This window comes from Sycon ciliatum, chromosome 4, assembly GCF_964019385.1.
Source record: "Sycon ciliatum chromosome 4, ocSycCili1.1, whole genome shotgun sequence".
NCBI lineage: Eukaryota > Metazoa > Porifera > Calcarea > Leucosolenida > Sycettidae > Sycon > Sycon ciliatum.
In genome coordinates this window covers 17733976-17758975 of record NC_088646.1, presented here as the reverse complement: position 1 = coordinate 17758975, position 25000 = coordinate 17733976, and the positions used below count along the sequence as shown (strand labels likewise).

General features: G+C 48.1%; 3 protein-coding genes and 1 long non-coding RNA gene across 4 annotated transcripts in view; 3 read left to right on the top strand and 1 right to left on the bottom strand.

Moving 5' to 3' along the window:
* The window catches only part of LOC135814769 (regulator of MON1-CCZ1 complex-like), an 18468-nt gene extending 16150 nt beyond the window's left edge, over positions 1–2318 (top strand). The window contains exon 23 of the mRNA XM_065327938.1: positions 1697–2318. Within this exon, the coding sequence (XP_065184010.1) occupies positions 1697–1794 (98 nt within the window). The 3' untranslated portion in view covers positions 1795–2318. The remainder of the gene's footprint in view (positions 1–1696) is intronic.
* On the bottom strand, positions 2142–8128 carry LOC135814770 (DNA repair protein RAD51 homolog 1-like). Its single transcript, XM_065327940.1, has 8 exons — positions 7908–8128; positions 7576–7831; positions 6601–6692; positions 5729–5823; positions 5321–5434; positions 4985–5114; positions 3072–3193; positions 2142–2728 (listed from the first exon to the last, which is right to left on the bottom strand). The coding sequence occupies exons 1-8, from the start codon at positions 7989–7991 to the stop codon at positions 2605–2607; spliced, it is 1017 nt and encodes a 338-aa protein (XP_065184012.1). The 5' UTR covers positions 7992–8128; the 3' UTR covers positions 2142–2604.
* A 228-nt stretch (positions 8129–8356) lies between these two features.
* Positions 8357–11101, top strand: LOC135814768 (uncharacterized). The gene is made up of 2 exons (XR_010553214.1): positions 8357–8521; positions 10427–11101. It is a non-coding gene; the product is annotated as an uncharacterized LOC135814768 (long non-coding RNA).
* Positions 11102–15357: 4256 nt separating this feature from the next.
* The window catches only part of LOC135814766 (uncharacterized), a 23333-nt gene continuing 13690 nt past the window's right edge, over positions 15358–25000 (top strand). The window contains exons 1-3 of the mRNA XM_065327936.1: positions 15358–15756; positions 23733–23831; positions 24635–24753. Coding sequence (XP_065184008.1) covers positions 15562–15756; positions 23733–23831; positions 24635–24753 — 413 coding nt within the window. The 5' untranslated portion in view covers positions 15358–15561. The remainder of the gene's footprint in view (positions 15757–23732; positions 23832–24634; positions 24754–25000) is intronic.

Sequence of the window (25000 nt, the reverse complement as noted above, 5' to 3'; positions counted from 1 at the left end):
ATGCACGATGAGCTAGGCAACAAAGCATAGCGCAGGGCCCTGAGCTTGCAAGCTCTCTCGTTTGGTATTTGTGTGTTTGTGTGTTTGTTTGTTTGTGTCACGCCTGGCGCTATCCCGTATCTGTCCCGTACTGTACCGTACCAGCAAAGACAGCTGGCCACAATATTTTTGTTTGTTTGTGCCATCGACATGCCTGGCGCTATCCCGTACCTGTCCCGTGCCATCAAGAGTACGGTACCAACAAGAGAATGAGTATATATGCGAAGTGTATCGGGGGAATGCATTCAGTGCAGTAACATTTTGTGTGGATTTGTGTGCGAGGCCGAGATCCCACTAGCAGGCTGGGCCGCCTGTCGACCAGCCCAGAAATCGCATGTAGGCGGATAGCATAATAATTATAACGTTTATACAGTCATGTAGATGTATAGCAGGGAGTCATATTATGTAAACGACTCCCTGCTGTATGGGGAGATTTCCTGGAAAGAAATACGAAGTAGGGAGACGAGTAAATGCAATCAGAATGGATGTTAGTTGCCGTCAGTATAATAATAAGAAGAAGATAAACTTCCATGATCGGCAGAGTCAGCGCCGGTCCCAGGAAACGTCAGGACAGACATCCCGTCGACTCCAGAACGCCCGTGATCGGCAGAGTCAGCGCCGGTCCCATAGCTATGCAGAAGACGTTACTTCAGTATCTCATTGAAACGTTTTTGCAATACAATGATGTAGCTAATCAAAGGAAAAAGCATTTCCATCAGTTCTAACAACATGCACGAGGAGCTAGGCAACAAAACATAGCGCAGGGCCCTGAGCTTCCAAGCTCTCTCGTTTCAAGTGTTGTCGTCGAACCACTTTATTCGTGTCACTCACCAGCAGTGTCTTACCGTGCAACTGCATGCTTGTACAGTAAAGTCGCACGCCGAAAGATGTGGAGCCCAAGAGTGTCCAGTCTGAAATGATAAGAATGCCACAGCCTAAAGTTAAAAACGGGGGTGTTGGTTTACGTGCTATAAGAAGAACACAGCCAGATTGTTGAAAAAAACCCCAATAAGAACGTCCCAGGCTAACCCCCTTGGAAACAACGTTCTTGGGCGGGCGCGACTCCACTGTACTAGGTAGTAGGTACCCATTGCAGTACAGTCAGACCTCGCATAACCACACACATCCGTTTTCCAGAAAAAAACCGAATAGGCGAGGGAACCGGATAATCGAACACACATACTGTGTGTGTGTGCATGGCATATGCTGTACATCGGTATCCAACGATTTTCTTCCGGATGGCGAGGGATCCAGATAAGCGAGGTCTGACTGTAGCACTGTCTCTCTTACATTGCTGATGTTGTCTGTCTGCTCCAATACGGAGTGAATTCTCAGTTTCTTGTTGAGCAGCTGTGCTGAATGAGATTGTTCTGTTCTGTCCCCACAGGATACCGCGGACGCGGAATTTTCCCGCGTTTTAGAGAAATTTTGCATAGAACCCGCGTTGTCCATTGGAATGTACAAGAAAAAGCACTTGATGTTGAAAATGTATTACAAAGTCATACCTGCCCATGAGTTTGTATGGCAAAGTTGCATACTTGCATGAAACTATACGCCTAAAGCTGTACCGATGACAGATAACTCGTACATAATGACCGCATTATACCGCTTATTTGCAGCTGAATGAGATTGTTCTGCATTCTGTGTTGGTATGCAGCGGACCACTGCGACCAGTATGTTGCGCTGTTCAATTCTCTGTTCGGTGATGCGGACACCCCCAAGCAACAGGTCAACATACCACATCTGCTGGAATAAGACACTCGACGACACAGCGACAAACAAGCACACACCATCGATCAGCGCAGTACTAGTATGGTCATCTGCTGCCAAGGCCTCAGTAACCCGGTGCGTTGGCTCATGAAACGAAGAGAGAAAGGTGCCTGCTGGCCAGTCACTTTGTTCACTTCAGCCCCCCCCCCCCTCCCCTGTATAGCACCACACTCTTGAAATACTCACCTTTACATGCCAGCAAATTGGAACGCTAACAATATTCTCTGCATGCAACACCATAGGAGTTTCAATCATCCAGGTTTTGAATAAAACACAAAACACACATGCCATTGTTTGCTTATCTCTCATAGCATTTTATTTAACACCGCATCTTCTGAAGAATTGTATATTATGTATGTTGTCAACGTACGCCATATCGAAAGCGGTGATGATTTTGATTTAAAAATAATGGGTTTGTACAGTTAGTTAACGACGGATATTGGTAGTACATTCTACACATCGGAGTTGTTCCTTCTGTGCTGTTTCTAATCGTAGTTGAGTAAATCTTATCATGGTTGCCAGTTACGCTGAAGGAAGAAGATCTGCTATGGGATGGTTTACCTATGGGAATAGTGAGTAGGAAATCAATACGGTTTAGCGAGGTGCAGCACTGCCGCACAAACAGTAAAAACAAATGACATTGCGCGGTCATCATGGTTATGCAGCATCAGCGTATATACACGCGCTATATACAGAATAGGGTCTGGTGGGATCTGGTCTTTCAGTTAGGCTCTCGGCGCTCTCTCACACACACAGTCATGCACATGCACACACACACAGTCGTGTTCGCCTTCACTAGTCCTTGGCATCAGTAACGCCGCTGTCAGCAATTGCAAACATGGCCTCAGACTCTGGCAGACACGGCGAGTCGTAAATCTTGCAGATACGAGTCTCACCGCGTCCTTTTCTCAAGTACAGCCTGGTGAACACAAGAAACAGGCACAAAAAAGGATCATCGCTCAGTTTGTTTTTGACTGAGAACATACAACCCCAGGATTGTACACTTCCGACTGTCCTGGTCCAGTACTGGAACTAAACTTGTGAGTAAGACAGAAGTTGCATGGCACAGACTGTGATGGGTGAGCGTAGAGCAATCACTCACTCACATGCCTGGAATGACCAGACACATGATGCCAGGATACTGCAAGTGGCACCAAGAGCTTTGCGCACTAGAGTGCCTGGTAACAAGTTCGCAGACATAATGCATTGCCAGTCCGCCCAACTCGGCGGAGCAAGGGGACATCAGCTGAGCGACTATTTACCTGGTGGTCGATGAATGTGCCATGATATGTCCACCGATTGGTTTCTTGGGATCCGACGTGAACATTGCAGCGCCGTCCACTTGCGCCACCACCTGGTTTGTTATGACCACCGCAACCCCAAACTGCAGAGAGAACAACGGCAAAAAGGACAAAAACATGCAGACAAGAGCAAGCGTGTCGGAATGAATCACCATAAACATGAAAGTCAGAATGCAATCACTCGATACCGATTCTGAGACTGTCTCACATCACAGAGCACATCACAGAGCACATCACAGAGCACATCTCAAAAGCTACTGCTACAGTGATACTGGCACATCACACAAATCTCCACAGAAACAGGATTTGACTGTTGAAACTTGGAAAAAATTCAGGCAAAAGAAACACGCATACGCAGTGAGTGCGTTCGATTGCACACTTGAATCGATTCATGAATGGAATCTCGCCGTTCGATTTCATGTCATGAGCCCTATAATTGTAGAATCGATTCGGAATCCATTCACCATATTCACATGGGGTGATGTGAATAGCCGGGGGCGATTCATGAATCGATTCGCCGGCATAATCGAACGCACTCACGGTGCACACACATACATGTACATCTAACCGATACAAGAGGACATGAATTATCAGTTCTAAATCATAAGACCCTATATTAAACGAGAGAGCTTGGAAGCTCAGGGCCCTACGCTATGCTATTTTGCCTTGATGACCTAGACAAAAAAAATGCATAGCGATGTTATAAATTCTTTAAAAAAATTCTTTTTTTATGACATAACCTGGGATTCGAACCCGCACTATCGCGCGCCCTGCATGCATCCCCCGATACACTTCGCATACATACACTCGGACGTCACTTATCCGGGCACCTTGGGACCGGGCACTGCTCGTATCTCAGATTTGCCCGTATCTCAGGATAACTCATCTACCATGTATCATCTCATTTTTTGAAGAAGTTTATTTGGCCCGTATTGCACATGTTCAGGTTACAGAAAGAATCCATTGACAAAAAGTGTGGATTTCACAGGTTGGCAGTGACAAATAAGCACTTGCGCATACCAAAAAAAGTTCCAAACCCCAAATTCAAAGCATTTTTGGCATAGGAACTCAAGCTGAAGGTGCCCGGTAGAGAGACGTGCCCGTATCTGAGGCGTCCGGATAAGAGACGTTTGAGTGTACTTCCAAGTTGTTTCACATTGTGATCTTGCATTTGAAAGCCCTATTTGAATATGCATTGTGGCCAGCCGTCTTTGATGGCACGGTACGGTAGGGGATAGGTACGGGACAGGTACGATCGAGGGTAATACGACACCGTCTTCCGTACCGTACCATCAAACACAGCTGGCCACATACAGCTGCCCGCAATATTCAAATAGGGCTTTCAAACGCAAGATAATAACGTGAAGCAACTTGGAAGAATGGGTATGAATGCGAAGTGTATGGGGGAATGCATGTAGGGCGATAGTGCGGGTTCGAATCCCAGGATATGCCTGAAAAAAAAAAGGAGAATTGAAAAATTTATAACATCCTATGCTTTTTTTGCCGTCAGATACGGATAGCGCCAGGCGTGACACAAACAAATACCAAATTAAAGCTGTGTGGACCCTGGCTAGCGCCAGACGTTACTGAAGTAACGTCTTCTGCATAGCTACGGGAACAAGAATCTATAACCTGGCTGAAATCAACACTTGGCTTTTACCCGCCAAAAGAGGGCAGCAACTGTGAAGCGAACAGAAGCCCAACGTGGAGAAACTGCCCAAACTCTAAGAGCTTGCTGTAAACGGCAAGAGAAATCGGACAGCTAACCTACACTACACTATAGAGCTAGAAGGAGCAAGACTATCCCAAGAGTCAATAGTTAAACAGATTCATTCAATCATGGGTGACTGTTGTTGCACTAGTACACAACCTACCTCGTCTGCCAAGCGCAGCAGTGAACGCAAGAAGCGAGCCAGATGCATTTGGCGAGAGGCTAACTCGCCACGCCCGCTGTAGTCGGTTCGGTACAGAGCTGTTGCACTGTCCACGATCAGCAGAGCATATCTGAACGCATGCACACACACGCACAAACAAACGTACAATACCGAGAACAGTACATCAGTCATGCCTGCTCCCCAAGGTCTCATTCCTAGATGATCCCCACCGCTGCATTCAGGCAAGAACCTCCTTGGTACCTGACAAATTACTCGTGGAATGCACAATAGAATTTTCTACTAGTAACAGATGCCAGGCAAGCTGAGTGAACATACCTCGACTCCACCATCATGGCTGATGCCTGCAGGAGAAGCTGGGACTGGTGATCGCTGTTATACGCGCGGGCATACGCAATGTTATCAAGAACGTCGTCACCTGATAGGCCATATCTGCATAAGCAGAACAACACACACACACACACACACACACAAACCCAAAGTATAACAGGGATGAACAGGATCAAGAACAATCGCAACGTGGCCAATATTGGAAGACATAATCATGCGTATCACTACTCAACAGCTACAAGGCGTTGCTTGAATCTTGGGCTCCTGTTACGGGGGAGCAGGCTGCATCCAAATGGCAGGTAACAAAGCATACACTCGAGAATGGCGGTGCACTACTGGATGGCGGCATAAAAATAGGACCCGCCAGTACAAGCACTGAACAGGCAGAGCACGCACCTGTCAGCAACAGCCAAGAGTCTTTCCGGCCGAAATGTTCCTTCCGTGTCGATGTAAAGACATTTCCCTTCACCGCCGCCACGATCAATTGGAAGCTGGCCAGAAAAACAGAGGGTGGCAAAGATTCAAAACGATATTCAATACACTAGAATGACTAGATGCCTGTTGACTTCTACATACACAGTGCAACAACATCACAGGTGTACACTGGTCTTTTGTCAGTAGACACCGCTAGGGAGAAGCAGGCAAGTCTCTAATCCAGCGAGAAAGTCACATAGACGCCTGTTTTGAATACAAGCCTGGTTTTTCAAGATACACTGGCGGCACATAAGCCTGGTTTTAGTGTTGATATATAGAGATACCTGGTTTGAATAGAAGCCTATCCCTGACATCAAGAGTACATACCCCCCCCCCCCTCCCTCAGAGTGTGCAATGCCTGGATCAGCCCTGCATGGGGTCTTGGTCGAGCGTAATCGGATCTTTGCGTCTTAATACCGTACAGATCTGTTTCCGGGCACGTCCCGGTCGCGAGCAGGGCATTTCTGGGGTCCTGGCAGTTGTACCAATCCCGTCTGGAGTCCAAAAGGTCTTCCCAAACACACTGAGATTGGTATACATAATATCACAACCCCGTAGCACCCGTACAGTTTGTGCATTCCAGCGCGACTTTTCTTCACCAAAATACCCCAGACGCTCGAGTCAAAAACAAAGGTGCCCTGCCTCGCGCTGGTGTGGAGCGTACGCATGACATCAGAAGATCCGACTACGCTCACCCAAGATCCTATGCAGAGCTGGATCATGCGTTGCACACTCTTGGGGGGTTATGCGACATTACGGTAAGCACACCATGTCAGTGAAAAACTGCCACTCACCTGGCAAGTCACTGCCAGTGTGTGGCACAACTGCGTCTTTCCCGTCCTGAATTCTCCAAACAGCTCGGTGATGGATCCAGTCTCAATACCACCTGCACAGAGGCAACCGTCAAAAGGCGTCATACACAACGATAAAAAAAACACAGCAAGCATGTGACATGTAAATCATATCCAGGCTCACAACTAGGGCTCAAACGGCTAGTCCGATTAACCGGTTGCAGACCGGTTACGAAGAATTAACGGTTAACCGATAAAGATAACGGTTACGCAGTAACTTTCCAGTCAATTTTTCAAGTATCATGTCGTTGCAAATTATGCACTTTCGCAGGCTGTCGCACGCGTACGCAATTTCTGGGCTGTCAACTCGGTCATATCTGGTCTCTTGGTGTGAGAGTATGTATGAATGAGCATGCAAGAGAATGTACATGTGTGTGTGTGTGTGTTGTACTGAATAGGGTACATTTTTTGAATGAGTATGTCAAATATACGATTAAGAAAGAGTCCGCAGGATTGCCGTGGCTTATAGGTTATAACCGTTAAACCGACCGTTAGCTTAGCAGTTAACCGTTAGGGGTAAAACCGTGACCGTTTGAGCCCTACTCACAACCTACCGCCCCACCCACCAGGGCCACCTTTCAACAGGGTGCTGTACACCTCAGTCAAGGCAGGCCATTTGACTTAGCCCGACAACCTGATATAGTATACATACCAACACAACCCCGAGTTGGCCAGCTGCTGTGCTCACATAGCGCCCTGTAAAGTATTAAAGCTGCCCGGTCCAATTCTCAGCGTTCAGTCTCTCACCCGTGCTTCCCAAGGAGGGTGCTGTGCTTTTTCATACTTATCTACTAGTGACAGATGCTCTCATTGCGTTTCTTCGTGTACCCACTATATTACTCAGGGAAAAAGAAAGGAAAGCGCATGTACCTTGAACAATACGATCATGTATTAAAACAAAGCTTTTTGTCTTCATACCTTGAAGTAATTTATCAAGCTCCTTGGATCCTGTTGTGACTTGTATGATCTCAGCGCGACGCTGATGGAACTCAGTGGCTGTTGTGAAGCCCATTGGCACAAGCTTCATTGCCTCTGCTTGGATTTTATCTGCCTTAGCCTCGCTTATGCCTTTTATTGCCAGCAGCTGTTTTTTCGGAGCGTAGGCAACAGACTCGACAGTGTGGTAGCCAGCTTCTTCCAGCTTCTTGATATCATTCGCCGATATTCCATTTCCCTGGAAAAGATTCAAACCAGTTGTGATTAGTGAAGGCTGATGGCGAACTACGCCATACCTGACAGTTCTCATATACCTCGAGCTTTCCTATCATCAGAGGCCCGCATGCCTCTTCCTCCACCTCCATCGCGGGAGCCGCTGTCGCCTCTGCGGCCTGCATGATGATTTCTTGTGCAGATTCTGTCTACACTGTAGCTCCACAATCAAATAACTAGCTACTTCAAGGACGGACTTTCAGCTGCGAACAAGAAAATCAAAGACTGCAGCAAGTATTCTAGTTGTGAAAACCAAGAAAACTCAACATGTAACATGTTCCTTCCCACATGACCCAGCTTGCCTGGACGTGCCTTCGAATTTCCCGCGGGAACCTCGTACCTATCACCATGACTACATGACTGTCCGCGTGACGCGCGTCTACACGCGCGCGTGGACGCGTAGAATCTACGCACTTCTTTGCATCCGGCCTTCTTTCTTCACTGATCGTGACGTGATCGATAAAACATTCTTTTCTCAGGATCTGATTCCCCAAAATAATTGCAAATGCAAACTGCCTAAAGTATTCTATGTATTAGCAGTATTGCCTCCTACTGTTGTATGCTGGATCCTGTGCTGTCGAGAGCTTACTAGTACTTTAGCAGAGGGCTAGCCTAGTACATGGTCGCAAGAGTCCACAACCATGGAGCTTTGATGGTAATACAGTATACTACTGGTGGTCCGTAGTTTTTTTTTGCAGGAAATTGTTTTTGTTACATACACAGTGCTTGTGATACATAATCCGTCACTTACTGTTACATAATCAAGAGCACGTCATGGTATTGTTACTGTGGTTTTAATTATACCAAGAGACCGGCAGAGCCCGGAAGACATTAGAAGTAGTTTCTGTTAGTCCATGCACTAAGCGCAATGTTGGACTCATCTGTGGAGGCAACGTTCACCGGACAGCTATTGGCGCTAGTAGCAGTAGGGGCGCTATGGGGTGTAACAAACCCTTTGTTGAAGAGAAGCGCAGAAACTCCACCTGAAGACAGGGAGAAGAACCAGGGCACTAATCAATCTTCTCTTGTGCAACGATATCTGGCCAAATTTATCCATTTGGTGACTCATTGGAAGTCGGTGGTGCCGTTTGCATTGAACCAATGCGGATCTCTGCTGTTCTTTATCACTCTGTCAAGAGCGGACCTCTCTTTAGCAGTGCCTTTAGCCAATTCACTTGCATTCTGCTTCACAATTGCAACTGGCTGGTTCATTGGTGAAACAGTTCACAACCGGTCTTTTGGAGGCCTTGCAGGGCTTGCATTGATGCTGACTGGCATTATCTTGTGTACTGCTGCCAAAGCCCAGTGAGCAGTCGAGAAGCGATGATGCGTGTACCACTCTCCCGTTAGCCAGTGACGTCACAGCAGCCATGACCAGCATGTCATCAGCAAAGCACCTTGCCGCTGGGGTGCGCTCGTGTGGTTGCTGGTTCCAACTCCCCTGGTCTGTGCGTCGCCAGCTCTTTGCTGAGTGAATCGGCCGCAGCACCAGGCAGTTCCGTTGGAATACAGATTATCAGTGGATTATCAACGCATGCAGACTATCAGCATTGTGATGAGAAGGACCTAGAGTTGTGGCTGTGTAGTACACAGGCGTACATGTCATCCTATGGGTGGCTGACACCAGCAAGACCCACTGTGACAGTGGCGCATGGCTGCATATGAGAACTGCTATAGTGCCACCAACGCTAACCTACCACTATCTGTTATGTCTAGTGGAAATCTGCATATACGAGAACCGTCACGGTGGTACATGTACATAACTGCACAACCGGATGCGGATGGAAGTCTTGCATGTATATGACTGTACAACCGGATACGGATAGAAGTCTTGCTGTGCTCTGTCTGGACTCCCCGGCGCAGTATCAGATACGGTGACCAATATGCACGGCAGCAGTCGGACTGCTCAGTACTAGACCAAGTATCTACGTTGTGAAGACTTGCCTTTTCCAACGTTCAAGGACTGAGCACTTCCTTGAAGACTTGACGGCTCACCATTCTCACCACGCAGGGCATCGTCATAATGTCACTGCAGTGCAATAGACGCCTGACAGGGTTGACGCAACGAGCCAACTCGCGTGAGAAACACAAACATATTGAAACACTCTGTGACAGTTGTCATCATTCTACGTACCATGCATGGCCACACTTCCGACTGACTACCTACTGTCCTGTAACGGGTGTTACACACGAACATACATGTGCGTTGTTTCACCATGATGACTGTATGGATTTACTTCATGCCCAACGCATACACGGTTTGTATGCACTTTCACACAAGCACTGTCTGATCTCAGCTGCTCCGGCGTATGTTAGGGCCCGTTTACGCGAGACAGCTAAGCACAGGCTTATTTTGACACCCGGACGCTCAAAGCAATCGGGTTCTGGGCTTCAGGTGCACGGCCTGGAGCTCTGTAGTCATTTTTCACTGGAGTCCGCAGAGGATATTCAGGCAAGAATAGGTGCTGCGAATAGAATGTTCGGCTCCATTTTGTGGAAGCGTCATAAACTGAGCTCCAGACTTTGTGTGTTCTCTGCCCTCATTCTGCCTATTCTGTAGTATAACTGCGGACTGTGGGCACTGACACAGTAACTCAGCACTCGGCTGGACGCATGGCACCGAAGGAAATTGCGGTACCTGCTTGGTGTTGTGTACCCTCGCCACAAGCCAAATGCCACGGTGTACTCTTCAACGCCACAAGACCCAGTCAGCACTATCTGCGGAGTGCCGCAGACGTCGACTGCTCTGGCTGGGCCATGTTGTTCGTGAAGGACCTACTGTAACTCAGCGTCTTACCAAGCCCTGGAGATGGCAATTAACACCCAGGACTACATTGCAGGCCTTCTTGGCAGACTGGTGTGCAATGCTGCAGAGACGGAGCCTGTCCTTCAACCCCTTGCTGGTGAAGCTGTTCCAAAGGCCGCCAACACTGCCCCTCAGGCCAGACTCTGGTCCATGCAAGAGGATGCATTTGTTTGATATATTAAAGGGTGTTCTATCCAGGGAGTATTGTACTACTCCCTGGTTCTATCCCTGCACGTCCTCTCACATGAGGGTATCACCAAGAGTACATAATCCCAGTTGCGCACTCTGGGGGATTATTTATGGACTCGCTATCAGTATCACCACTGATCACAGACTCAGTATCAGGCAACAACAGCATAATCTGAGCCATTACTACAGTTAGAAGTTAGTCGCTATGCACGTTATTTCCGACGTGACGCGAAAGTTCAACTCGCGTTAAAGTACTTGGCTCCAGAAAACAACGCGAGCGACCTGCAGCTCATGTTGAAATTCGGAAGTTTTACACCGACGTGAACTTGCGGGAAATACGGAGGATTAGCAAGACGAAATTCGCGTTCGCGTTCGCACTCCAAGGAAAGTCGAACTCGGTGACGGAATTCGCGTTATGAGAAGGATTAGCAAACAGAATTCGCACATGCATGACGTTGACACCAGGGAGTCGTAAAATATATATACGGTATTTTACGACTCCCTGGTTGACACGATGTACGGGTACAGCGTGGTAAATTTATGACTGCTCTGACACGAATCCGCGATTCGTGTTCCGACTACTTTTCCGAACGAAAACTGCGAAAGTTCGCAATACAGTTCGCGACCTGAAAAATGTTTGCGAACGCGAACACGAATTTCGTCTTGCTAATCCTCCAAAATACCGTGTAATCCATTCTCTATTACTCTTTAAGGCCTGTGGGAATGCCCTATTAAAAATTTATGAATATATAATATTTTAAACAATAATAATCAGGGCTTATATAACTTAGGCTATGATCGTTTGGTCGGATCCAGATCCAGATCCAAATCTCAGATCCATCGGATCCTTCAGAATCAACCGAACACTTTTTTGCGGACCTTGGCTGTTGCCATGTTGACGAAGTAAAAAATGGCGCTGACAGGTCACCCAAAAAAGGCACAAGTCGTACTGATCGCGCGCGTCGTACGAAAAGTCAACAAAAGTCCACTAGACGTACGACAATGAGTATAAAAATGATTTTTACCCACCATATACGCACAAAGGTCACATTTGGATCCGATGGATCCAGTCAACCCTGTAGTCCATCGGCCAAATCTCAGAAAGGGCCTCTTTCGGCGAAGGTGATGCACTGAAGCTCCAACTAAACGCCCTTTGGCACACTAGCTCATGAGACCCCATAGAATACGAATCCGATTGTTGGACGTTGCCAATCCAGTCCAGGATAGTCGAACTGGGTCGAATACCTTCTTCCGATTTTCGTAATTTCGTCCACCATTACATCTTTCTCATCGACTTTTTTTCGCTTGGCGAATGTTCTTGAGCCGCTGAGCAGAATCTACGCACGCTCGAACACTTGAAATGCCTGCATGTTGACGGTTCGCAAGATTCTAGCGAGCTTGGTGGAAATCTATTATTTATTTTGACATTTTTGGGGGAATCTGAATTAGAACGGTAGAAGCTCATTCGGAGAAGACGGCGTGTCGCCGCTGTCGGATTGTCGCTACTGTGTTTCAGACGTATTTGCTTGAACGTGCTATTGAGGATGGACAGAAGATGAAGTGACGGCTTTCTTGAACACGGACGTTGTGTCTACATTGTAGCTGAAACATCTCATCTGGCGTCTAGAACGCAATTATTATGAGTTGTGAGTGCCAGCTGAGCTGAACACAAGCTGGACACCATTCGTCAGCTGGGAATTTGCATCGAAGCTCTTGATAGCCACGATAAGCATAATTATAGAGGTAACCTTGTTTGACTCAATACGCATGCAGGTGATACCACTAGTGGCACTACAATGTAAATGGTGCAAAATTGATGCAACAGCGAATATGTACTTCGTACAATCACGAACAATTGTAAGGCAAGTGTTCATGCCTGTCATAGAAGAATTTCAGCCTGGAAGTCTTGTTGTCATGGTCATAAATAATACAGGACTTGAGTTGGCTCTGGACATAAACACACTTGTGGTGAATACGGTCATTATTACGAGAAAAATATTTAGCCACTGTATGTTAACACCTGATGCCGCACTACACGCAATATTTCATGTACATGTATGTGAGACTCAATTGCATCCACAAGGCCTAGATGCATGTAAGCACACAATGCTGTACAGTATAAGTAGTAGTCGACATGTGGTGCCTTCCTGCTGCACATGCACATGCGGCAAGTTGGCAACGACACATGACCTATCTGCACCGCACAGCGTGAGCTTAGAAAGGAATATTGCACACATAGTGCTATTTGTGTTCCGATATCATTAAGCCGGTATACATGTACTAGTATCCTTATACATGTACCTGGTCACTCGATAGGCGATGCCGACTGTACTAGTCTTATCCATATTACCCGACAGGCTATAGCACACTGCGTCAGATCACTTTGCAACAAAACAAGAGCTTTGGAGCGAATATACACTGAAGCAAAGTAGGTTTCAACGGTACAGCACTAGTCACGATGAGGGGAGTTACGAGGATGGTTAGGCCGTGACACATAGATGATGATTGTTAATGATTCATGCACGGTGGAAAATTACTACCAATGGCGATGATATTGCTTTCACAACAATGACATCAGTAGGAGCAGTCACAACCTTACTGCTCCAAGTAGGATTTACAAGCGAGTGAAGGGAGAGCAGACTGGTCTAATAGCAGACCGGGTCTAAGCAAGGAAGTAATCGGCATCAGAGGTGAGCTTGCACATCAGAAAACAGATGATGATCACCAAACACAGGGAAGTTGGCTATGTGTATGTTTGTGTCACTGTGTGTGTGTGCATGTGTGTTTGTGTGTATGCGCGCACATCTGTGTGTGAGAGAGAGGCAGACAGACAGATAGCATTATGGTGGGAGGGATCAAGGTCTGACCTCAAAGTTAAATGCTGACGGTGTGGAATAGCAACAGTGCGAAATCGGGCAGGGTGGTTAATGGCCCACTCTGGAGCCGAGTAGGAGCGCCAGTGGTTGAGGGCTAGCACAGGAGTAGCAGCAGCTCCAGCCTAGGAAGATCAGCTTCTGGATGAAAATCTCCCGGACACAGTAGGTACCAAGCTTCACTAGCAGATTGCCGGCAGGGGTGCACGGCGAGCACCCGTACATCCCTCAAGCCACCAGAGCCGCAGTACTTGGACACGATCCAGGTGCTTACCCGCCAACAATGCTGAGAAGGCACTGGAGCCATACAGGATCTTATGATCGAGCATGCCCACAGACTTGAAATACAGGGTCCGGCGCTGAATACTGAGACAGCGACGTCTCCTCCACAGAACACCAATTAGCCCCACCATTGCATTATTTTCGTTTTTTCATGATTTTTACAATTGTGTTAGAGCACACAGCACTCGATGCAACATTTACCAGTGACTGAATAACTCCGCGTCTCCGACCATAACTGCAGCGTTCCCGTGAGCCTGTTGGATTTCCGTAAGCCTGTTGAGATTATCTTCATCTCGTCACATGTGAGCCTGTGTGTTTCATCCGTATCGTGGCACAATTACACAGACACGATTTCCAACTCAGGCCGGTTCCGTTGCTCGAAGGGTTGGCGGTAAGAATTGCTACGCCGTCTGTGGCTGCATGGGAACTTGGCGAGTCGTCGTCTTTCTCCATAAATCCTGATCGTCACGCGAACAACAGCCACTATTGCCTAAAAACTACGACACAACAGTAGCAAGCTCGCCCCAGCAGAAGGACACGAATGACGAGCGCTAAGACGGAGAAAGAGAGACAGGGTTAGCGAGAGCTGACTAGTGCAGGTACGCTGTAATCTCCTGAGGTGGTGGGCGAAGCAGCGAAGTGAAACGAAGGAAGATAGAACTTAATTAGAAGGCATACGGAGGCACCAAAACCTATTGCCTGTCACATACTAAGTGCCATTTAGGGTTGACAGCTGTCAGCTGACAGCCTCAAAAATTTGAAAATCTGCTCAAAAAACTCTCGATCAGAACTCTGCGCACTCTCAAATGGAGCGCACAGTAAAAAACTCGGCGACGAAGAACGCTTCGTATCGACGCCCTGGACTGAATTCGGCACGTCCAACAAACGGAATAGTGTTCTCTGATATATTCTCTACGTGCTGGGTATGGTCGCGTTTAGTTGGAAGCTCAGTGCATCACCACTTTCGATTTTGAGACTTGGCCGATGGACTACTGCTCCTGGGGCAGGGTTGCTCGGATCCAAATCCGAAGGATCTGGATCCGGATTCGACCAATCGATCATTGCAGATCCAGTGGATCCGATGGATCTGGATCTGGATCCGACCAAACGATCACGGCCCTATAAGGCGTGTGCTTTTAAATTTTTGCGCCAAGTGTGGCCATTTTATTGGAGGTCTGCGCCGCTACTTGGCCTTTGCAATTTGGCGCTAGCTAGAGCGCACAGGGAGTCGTAAAATGCCGGTATTTTACGACTCTCTGGAGCGCAAGGACGCACGCATCGCTGTGCCTGCAGACTCCCTGACACTGACTGTCCTGGCTTAGTCCATTTTTTGAATTCTCAGTACGAACACAAGTAATAGAAAAGCTGACAGGATCGCTTTTCTAAATTTGTTGCAACAATCAGTTTCTCCTTATTATTATTATCCCAATGGAATCGTGTGATGTCTTAGCCTTTAGCTGAATGCTGAATGGTTCCTTGAACGACTGTAAGAATTCGATTAAATGCACGCCATCGTACTAGTATCGCAATCTGTCTAATGGAGTAATGATACGAAAACTCTCACTGACACGACCTGTCTCGAAGCTGTGCAACCGATTTTCTAGATGTAGAAGCGACCGCATCACCTGCTATTTTCCTCTTGCCAGAATAAAATCGGTCTGTGCCAACGTCTTGTCCGTCTTCCAATCTTCTGTATTTGTCATCCTGGTGATAGTCGCCTACAGCATGACGACGGCAGAGGTATGTGTTAGTGTATGTACGGTGTATGAACTACTGCTACTACAGAAGGCCCTCTGCAGACTACGTACATAGAACATCCAGTACAAAATCACATAAAACCTAAAAGGCAACATTTTTCCAAGCCTACAATCAGACTACACATTTTACATGCGATATACAGGCAACCTTTGACCCTGCGCTATTGCGCAATGGACCTGGGATGTGTGAAAGCAGCCGGCAGTCGTACCCGGGTTCAAAGTCTGTACGTTTGTACAACTACCTGGTGAGAAAGTACGATAAATGCAGGAAAGTAATTAGGCTGTGTTTACATAAGGCGTTTCAACCCGGGTCAGATTTCAACCCGCCATGTGCACAAAATGAATGGTGCGTTTACATGACGCATTGCGCTTGACCCGGGTTGAAATCAACCCGGGTCAAGAAAATTGTACAAACGTACTCCTGTGCGTATCTCGCGCCAGGTTTGAACAGCACTGCACATGCAATTTTCGCGCGAACGGATTCACGTGACCATGCAGGACTCTAGAAGTGGACTTTTGGCGGCATATCAGTATTTGACCCGGATCAACTGTCTTCAGTAAACGCTCACCTATTTTGTTTATTGTACAGACTTTCAACCCGGGCTGAACTCGACCCGGGTTGAAATTTCTCATGTAAACACAGCCTTAGTTGCCTTTTACAAGGGTTCGCACCCTGCCTGAAAGGATTGGGCAGCTTTTTAGGCTTCCCGCCAGATTCTTGTTGTCGTCTTGGAAACTTCTATGTAAATGTGACTTATAGGCTGTTTTGTACCTAGTCTGAAGAGGGCCTATGGCTGCATTCACACACGGTACAAACATTCGCGTTTACATGACCGTACAAGCCACTTGCAACGCCTGTACATTCACACAGTCAAATGCAGTGTGTGCCAATCACGTACAAAGTGACCCGCGTGACCCATGGCAAAGGGCGTGAGCTGAGCGCACCGTGCGGCCCTTGGCTCAAAATTTCAAAAAAATACTTTTTCTTGGTCCGCTAGTATGATCGAGGTGGAACGTCTCCACGACTGGTGTATTCGTCTGAGTTTGCTTGAGTTGTGAACGATAGTGGCCGTGTATATCATTTCCTGATCACCTCCGGATAGCTGTTTTGCATACAGATTCAGCTCATCTGCAATCCTCTGCTCGGCAACAGCTCTTTTCATCATAGTTCCACTTTTTCTCGCTGGTATTTTCCCCATAGTTCTATCAGCCGTGGCTCCACCTCGGCAGAAAAGACAACTCGAGGCATGGTACCGGACTCTCCAAGAACTAACAAAAACTCTGCGCACTCGACACACCAAACCACTCATTTCGACTTGCCTGAAAACTAAAAGCCGAAATCCGCTTTCAAAGCCGCCTTCAAAGCTGCTCCGGGATGGCTTTGAACGTTGATGTGATTTTTCACTTTTCGCGCATGTTTCCATGCCCACTTCAAAGAACATGATGCTTGTATGCGGTTTTGTACCGTGTGACTGTGTGAATGCAGCCTAAGGCCTTCTAGACTACGTACATAGAACATCCAGTACAAAATCACATGAAACCTGAAAATGAAAGGCAACAGTTTTTCAAAGGCTGTGTTTACATGAGAATTTTCAACCCGGGGATGAAGGGTCGAGTTCATCCCGGCTTGAAAGTCTGTACAATGGTCCATTATGGAAAAAATAGGTGGGTGTTTACATGAAGACAGTTGACCCTGGTCAGATACTGATTTGCTGCCAAAAGTCCACTTCTAGAGTCCTGAATGGTCACGTGAATCCTTTCGCGCGAAATTTGCATGTGCATTGCTATTCAAACCTGCTGTCCCTGTTGGAATTTGCGGAAATTTTTATGAAAACTTGCACAAGAAATTGCGGCAGAAAACAACAAAAAATGCGGCCAAAAGTGCGGAAAGAGTCGGAACTTTAAAATACCAGAAATTCGGGGAATTATTGGCAGAAAATTGCGGATTTGGGCCAAATCACGAAATTTGTTGCATCCTTAGAATCGCTATTTGCGTACTGTGCAAATAACCTACGTACGTACATGATCATGGAAAGCACTGTGATAGTCTGTATACTGCGTAAAAAGTGTATACAAATGTAAAAAGAACTGTCCCTCCAGAAACTTGCGGAGACATTTCGGAAATATCCCGGAAAAAGTTGCGAGGTAAAATGCCACAAATTGCGGGGAATATTGCGGATTTTGTCAAACATTGCGAGATTGTTGTGGTAAAATTGCGGAAATTGCGGTTGATTTTGGTACTTGTACTCACTGTACTGCGGTACGATGTACGAGTCGTACAGCATAAATCATGCATAGCACATGCCAAAAACAGAACGTGTGCTGCGCTGTACTCGATTGCGACTGTGTTCAACTGCCCGGCAGGAGCTTGCAAGACAGCTTCCTCCATCCTCGGACAACACTCGACGCAAGCCTTATTATGTGACTTGTCAGCCGCTGATTTGCCCAGAAACTTCTCCAATCTGGTGCCGATCTCACAAGTAAACTACTGACGAGCTTGAAGAACTAAACAACATCGAAGAAAGACTCGAATATCGCAGTTGCTTTTCGAGAATATCGCGGTGCTTTTCACGTATCAAGGACAGTTAGTTTTCTACAATAACGCGGATGATTTTTCAAATTATGCGGATATCGCGGACTTTTGTTCAAATCGCGGAAAACAACGCGTCCGCGGAATCGCAAGTTCCTGGAGGGACAGAAAGAAGTGCAGAAAACAACAAAAAACGTGGGAAATCGCGGATTTTTCAGAAAGCGCGAGTTTTGGCCAAAATCGCGAAATTTGTTGCATCCGTGGAATCGCGATTTCCTGGAGGGACAGAACCTGGCGCGAGATACGCACAGAAGTACGTTAGTACGATTTTTCGCCCCGGGTTGAAACCCCCAAGGGTTCCGTGATTACATCAGTTTAGTGATGTAGTGCGTACAAGCAGGATTCAAGCAGGTCTCCTTCTGCACAACTGCAGCTCAGTTCTACGCACTATGCCATTTCCCGCCTCAGATCTGAGCCAAATATGATGTAATCACGGAATTCCGCCGTGACAGACACCCATAGTAGAAAAAGCCCCAAGCTGCACACTCTGGTTTTCATGTACTCTTGATTATATTACACGTATCAGGGGCGTTGGACACGTGGTGTGGTGAGCCCACAAGTGGGATCATTTTCCAAGTCCACCCAGAGTTTGGGGATTTCAGGGGGTGTCGGCCGTTGGGCGGTTCAATAGCCAATTGAGTCATCTTTCCAAGATTCCCGAGTCTCTCTCCCCTCTCCCGGGGAGACCCACTTGACCTGTTATGGCAGTGAGCAACAAGTACAAGTGTGTGTGTGTGGGGGGGGGGGGGGGGGGGGGCTCTGGGTGTGTGTGTATGTGTGTGCACGTGCTTGTGTGTGTGTGTGTGTGTGTGTGTGTATGTGTGTGTGTGTGTGTGTGTGTGTATGTGTGTGTGTGTGTGTGTGTGTGTGTGTATGTGTGTATGTGTGTATGTGTGCATGGTGTGTGTGTGTGTGTGTGTGTGTGTGTGTGTATGTGTGTGTGTGTGTGTATGTGTGTATATGTGCATGGTGTGTGTGTGTGTATGTGTGTGTGTGTGTGTGTGTGTGTGTGTGTGTGTGTGTGTGTGTATGTGTGTGTGCGTATGTGTGTGTGTGTGTGGTGTGTGTGTGTGTGTGGTGTGTGTGTGTGTGTGTGTGTGTGTATGTGTATGTGTGTGTGTGTATGTGTGTGTGTGTGTATGTGTGTGTGTGTGTATGTGTGTGTGCGTATGTGTGTGTGTGTGTGTGTGTGTGTGTGTGTGTGTGTGTGTGTGTGTGTGTGTGTGTGTGTGTGTGTGTGTGTGTGTGTTGTGAGTTCCCAGAACTTCAGAAGACAGTTGTGTTGTGAGTACATGTACCCAGAAGACAGTGGCGTCTTCTGGGGCTCTGATTTCCAGCTATCCCCTGCCTTTCCGGTGGGGGGGGGGGGGGGGGGCTTTCTGTGTGGTGAAGACCGGGGAAAGCAGTGTCTGCTCCAGTGCCGGGTGAGCCGGGTAATCCACCCGGTTGGGGAGCGCTTGGACCCGGTTGAAAATATAGTACCGGGTCACCTGTGACCCTGCTGGTACTTTACACTTTCGAACTTTGAAAGGACTGACTACATGGCTTGTATGTGTCAGATACTTCTTCTTCTTTCGTAATTTTCTAATTTCTGTCCTCTCTTTTCTAAATGCGGCTTATCCATTCGCCTTTATATCATTGGGCCTAGTTCCCGTTTATTGTCCGAAGTGTTAGGTACATGTGTACCACCCGGTTGAAACGGTTGCGCCAGGTACACGTGCACCTGGCTGTCCTACAATCCTAGAGCAGACACTGGAAGGGTCCCCCCCCCCCCCCTCCCGCCCCAGGCACCACTCATTTGCCTTGCAAGTGATGAGCGTGAACAAGAGTACCGTACATACCGTATTATCTCTAATATAAGCACGGTCCTTTATTTTTTCAATGTACGTCCGCCCCGTGCTATTAATGGAGACGTTCCTTTATTGGAGACTGTTCCATTATTATTTCAACCTCATTTCAGAGGCATGTTGCCATGCCAAATTCATGTGAGACACACACATTTCAGGGTTTTTTTCGCCGGTACAGATAATGAATTTACACAGTGTGCTTATATTAATATCAGAGCATTCCATAAGGACATGGAGACATGTCTACGCATTGATGGTCGGCTGTTGGACCCGCTAGAGGTACAGAATGGCCTGCGCCAGGGCTGCTCCATGGCACCGGTTCTTTTCAACCTGTACATGGCTGCTGTCTTTCATACCTGGAAGCAGCGGATGGAAGGCGTGGATGGCTTCGGTGTCGATATCCGCTACAACATCAATGGTCAGCTAATGCAGAAGCCTCGTTGCACAGCAGTGTCAGACACCGTAACTGAATGCCAGTTTGCGGATGATTCCACACTGTTTGCGATATCTCGATCCGGGCTCGAGCGAGCTGCAGTGACATTCGATGAAGTTGCCTCCGAGTTTGGACTGACAGTTAGTCTCTCCAAGACCAAGTTCATGGTGATCGGCAGAGACATTTCTGATGCGGACCTCGCCCCTGTTTGTGTTGGTTCGAACCAGATCGAGTGCGTAACGGAGTTTCGCTACCTTGGGTCGATCATCGATACGTCTGGCCGGTGTTTGATTGACATCTCCTCCAGAATTGCGGCTGCCTCCCGTGCGTTTGGCTCCCTGCGGAAGCCAGTTTTCAACAACCACCATCTGTCCGTCCGCACCAAGAAGAATCTCTTCAATGCGTGCGTTGTCACCATTCTGCTGTACGGAGCTGAGTGCTGGGTACCCCTCCAAGCCGACATCCGGAGGCTCTCCACGTTCTACATGCAGTGTCTGCGTACCATTCTTGGCATAACAAGGTTAGACGCCTGGCAAGAGCGGATCAGCAATGATCGGTTGCTGGAAATGTGGGGCGACAAGCGCCCACTTGCTGTCCGGATTCGCCAGCGACGACTTGAGTGGCTGGGCCTGGGTCATGTTGCTCGCATGCCACCAGGGCGCATCCCGAAGATTCTGTTGTTCGGTCTGCTCCCATCCCGCCGTCCACCTGGCGGTCCACGCAAACGCTGGAAGGACTGCATTAGTGCAGGCCTGAAGGCCCTGAATGCTGTGGAGGGATGGTACGATATGGCAGATTCTCGCCCCCACTGGCGCCGCATGTACCGCTGTTTCGAGCCCGAACCGCCCACACCCAATGTACATTGCCAAGTATGTAATCGGTACTTCTCTCGCCCATCAGATGAGAAGCGTCACAAATGCTTGGCAGAACGGCAGAAACCAGTGTGCAATCAGGCTGGCGCTTGCCAATGTCGTCTCTGCCAACGTTGGTTCCGCAGCCCCGGTGGATTGGCTACCCATCGGTGCGATCACAGACCTGCTCCCAACATCGAGCACCCCGGCAACCCGGTCACTCCGCAGTGCAGCACCTGCCACCGGAGTTTCCAGTCCAGCAGCGGCTTGGCCAGACACAAGTACGACCGCACGAAACGAAGGACAGTGTCGGAAAGGGCCGACTTCCCGTTTGAGTGTCCTTGCCAAAGGAAGTTCCGGCTACGTCACCATCTAGTGCGCCATCGGAAGTGCTGCTCCTCAGCCTCTTCCACCCCTCTCCCCTGACGGGGACCCTGTAACCTATCAAGGCAACGTGTATCAAGGTCAAGGTGTGTGTGTGTGTGTTAACACCTGTCGGAAGGCTACCTTCTTGCCAAAGTATTTGGAAGTTGGACTAGTTTTGGCTCCACAATCCAGTGTGTCGTTACTATACTTTATTATAGCTTTTAGGACCATCGGTATTCAAATATAAGCATTAGGAAATACAGTGTGCTTCTTCCAGGCGTTCGGTCTTTGACCACTTTGTGGTGGGTCTGATCTACTCACCTCCCACCACTTTAGGAGCTGCATCTGCGCCTTCATCCATAGAGGGTGGTGGCGTTCCTGCCTTGATCCTAGAGGGTGGTGGTGTTCCTGCCTTGATCCTAGAAGGTGGTGGTGTTCCTGCCTTGATCCTAGAGGGTGGTGGTGTTCCTGCCTTGATCCTAGAGGGTGGTGGTGATCCTACGGATGCGGAAAACTCGGCCTCCAGCTGAGTCTCACGCGAACCGTGGTTTTTTTTCTTTTTTTCCAGGCAATGTTTAATTCAATCTTAGGTCATCCTGGGCAAAAATTGGCTGACATCGAGCAGTGTCATCAAGAGTACATAACCCCCCAGAGTGTGCAACGCCTGATCCAGTGGGTCTTGGTCGAGCGTAATCGGATCTTTGCGTCATTATACCGTACACATCTGAGGGGAAACCGGGGAGTCGCGGGTACTCTCGGATCAAAAACAACGGTGCCCTGCCTCGAGACCGGCCTTGCGCTGGTGTGGAGGGTACGCATGACAGAAGATCCGATTACGCTCGACCAAGACCCTATGCAGAGCTGGATCAGGCGTTGCACACTCTGGGGGGTTATGTACTCTTGGTGTCATGTATCGTGTCATCTGCATACTGTGAAAACTGAGTAGGCATGTATGAAGGGGAGGTGCTGGCCGCTCTCGCCTGCCTCATCGCACCTTCGCCGTAGGTAATTAACATGGCAGGAGACATTGGGTCTCCCTAAACCACGCCGATATTGGTCAAGAAGGGAGCACTGACTGAGTTGCCCAGCAATCGCTGCACGAACTTCTTCTGTTGAGAAAGGCTCATCGTCCCCGAAACAAGTGGCCGGCTGATGAGCCGGTTTGCACGGCATGCTGGTATCGTAGAAAATCCTCGAGTAATGGTAATAGTCACTAAACTTCTGGAGGTTCCAACCAATGTGCGGGATGATCCTTTCATCAGCATCAGCATCAGCATCAGCATCAGCATCAGTCCGTTGGATCGGCGGCGGCGCCTTGTTACCCGCTCTCAGTGTACATAGGTTGCAAATCGCTTGCAAGTAAGACCTTGTGTGAGGCCTAAGCGCATCGGCATCCATTGCCTGCTTTTTTCCAATGGAGATCGTCTTCCCTCCACAGAATGGAGCGTATTTCATGGAGAAGTTTCGATATTTGAGTTTGCAAAGATGGCTGCTTAGTGATGTCTGTTGTTGTAGCTTGAATTTTGTATGTGCAATTCCTTCTGCTGCTTGGTAATCTGTCCGCAATAGTATAGGGTTGGTACTTCAAACTGCTTTCTGTCCAGCTGGTCTTAGTCCAAATGTCTGTTTGGCTGCAGAGTGAACTGTGGACACAAACTCTCCCCTCCCCCATGTTGCATCTGCTTTTGAGCATGCCATGTCTGCAGCCTTGATCTCAGGTATCGTGTCCAGAAGCAGTTCCAGAGACCTGTTGGCAGTTTCTGTTGATGGTGTGTTGTAGCGTAGTATCACCGCATTCGGTAGTTGGCACCCATAGTCAACTAGTTGTCTGTTTGTATCTGTATGTGCCTATGTGTGTCGCTGTTACCATAGTCAACCTACGTGGACAGACGGATACAGCTGCTCGCAACAGACTGTGATAGGATGCAGTTGGTAAAGGTCCGGGAGCTGCTGTCACGTGTTGCCTTGAAGGTAATGCGGTGAGACGACGTTGACACTGATGTGGCATGTACATACGCCGTATGGCTCTGTTGGTCACTGCATGTGCATGCTTGTATCCAATGTCATATGGCTCTGTTGGTCACTGCATGTGCAGTGCTGCTCAATGAAATCCAGTCGCGCCACTCAAGTACGCGCCGGGTGTTGCGCAGCCCTAGACCTGCACACACAGGGCTGCGAAATGGTGCACGGCGCAAACTCGAGTGACGCGACTGGATTTCATTGAGCAGCACTGTACATGGATGCTGTCTGCGCACTGGATGTAGTGCACTTTTGCTATGCCACGTGGAGTTCCTCTTTAGAAACACTGCCTGTGTCTAGTAGGCGTTGATGCATATAGTTTCATGCTGAGTTGTGCTAGACTCTGATTCTTCGAGTACATATTACGTGCTATCACACCTTCAAACCTATCACAGATTATCTGACCGTAAACCTGTAACATACCAGTGTTAATTGTGCACGTTGCCTGGCCATCATCGCCACGCTCGGTAGCATGCTTGCGTGCAATGAATGCACTGCTTTTTGTTGTTGCTGGTAGAGCATCATGGATGTGCATGATAACTCCCTTGTATGCTAGAACTCTGCGTGTATGCTAGAACTCTGTGTATACGTGTGCATGTGTGTGTGTATGTGTGTGTGTGTGTGTTTGTGTGTGTGTAAGCGTGTGTGTGTGTGTAAGCGTGTGTGTGTGTGTGTGTAAGCGTGTGTAAGCGCGCGCGTGTGTGTGTGTGTGTGTGTGTGTGTGTGTGTGTGTGTGTGTGCATTTCTTTTCTTAGGGCGTAGTTACTGATGATCGGTTTGAAATGCTTCCGTCTAGCTGTCAATCGAGACTTTTAAGTTTACTACCCGCAGTAGACCATCTTTACACGGACGACTATGGCATGCCTATCAATAGGTGAGTCATATGATAAATAAGATGTTGCGACATTGGTGATAATTGGTGAAGAAAGTGTCTGCTCCAAACGTCGGAGCTCGCGCTTCCTGCCGACGGACTTGGCACTTGACTGACACAAGACTGCGTCTCGAGCACACGAGAAGCCCGTTGAACCTTCCACTCGGCAAACCTGCAAGAAAGCACGACTCCCTGCTCAATACACAGTGTTTTGGGGAATTTCCCCCCCCCCCCCTCATCAGTTGAGCTT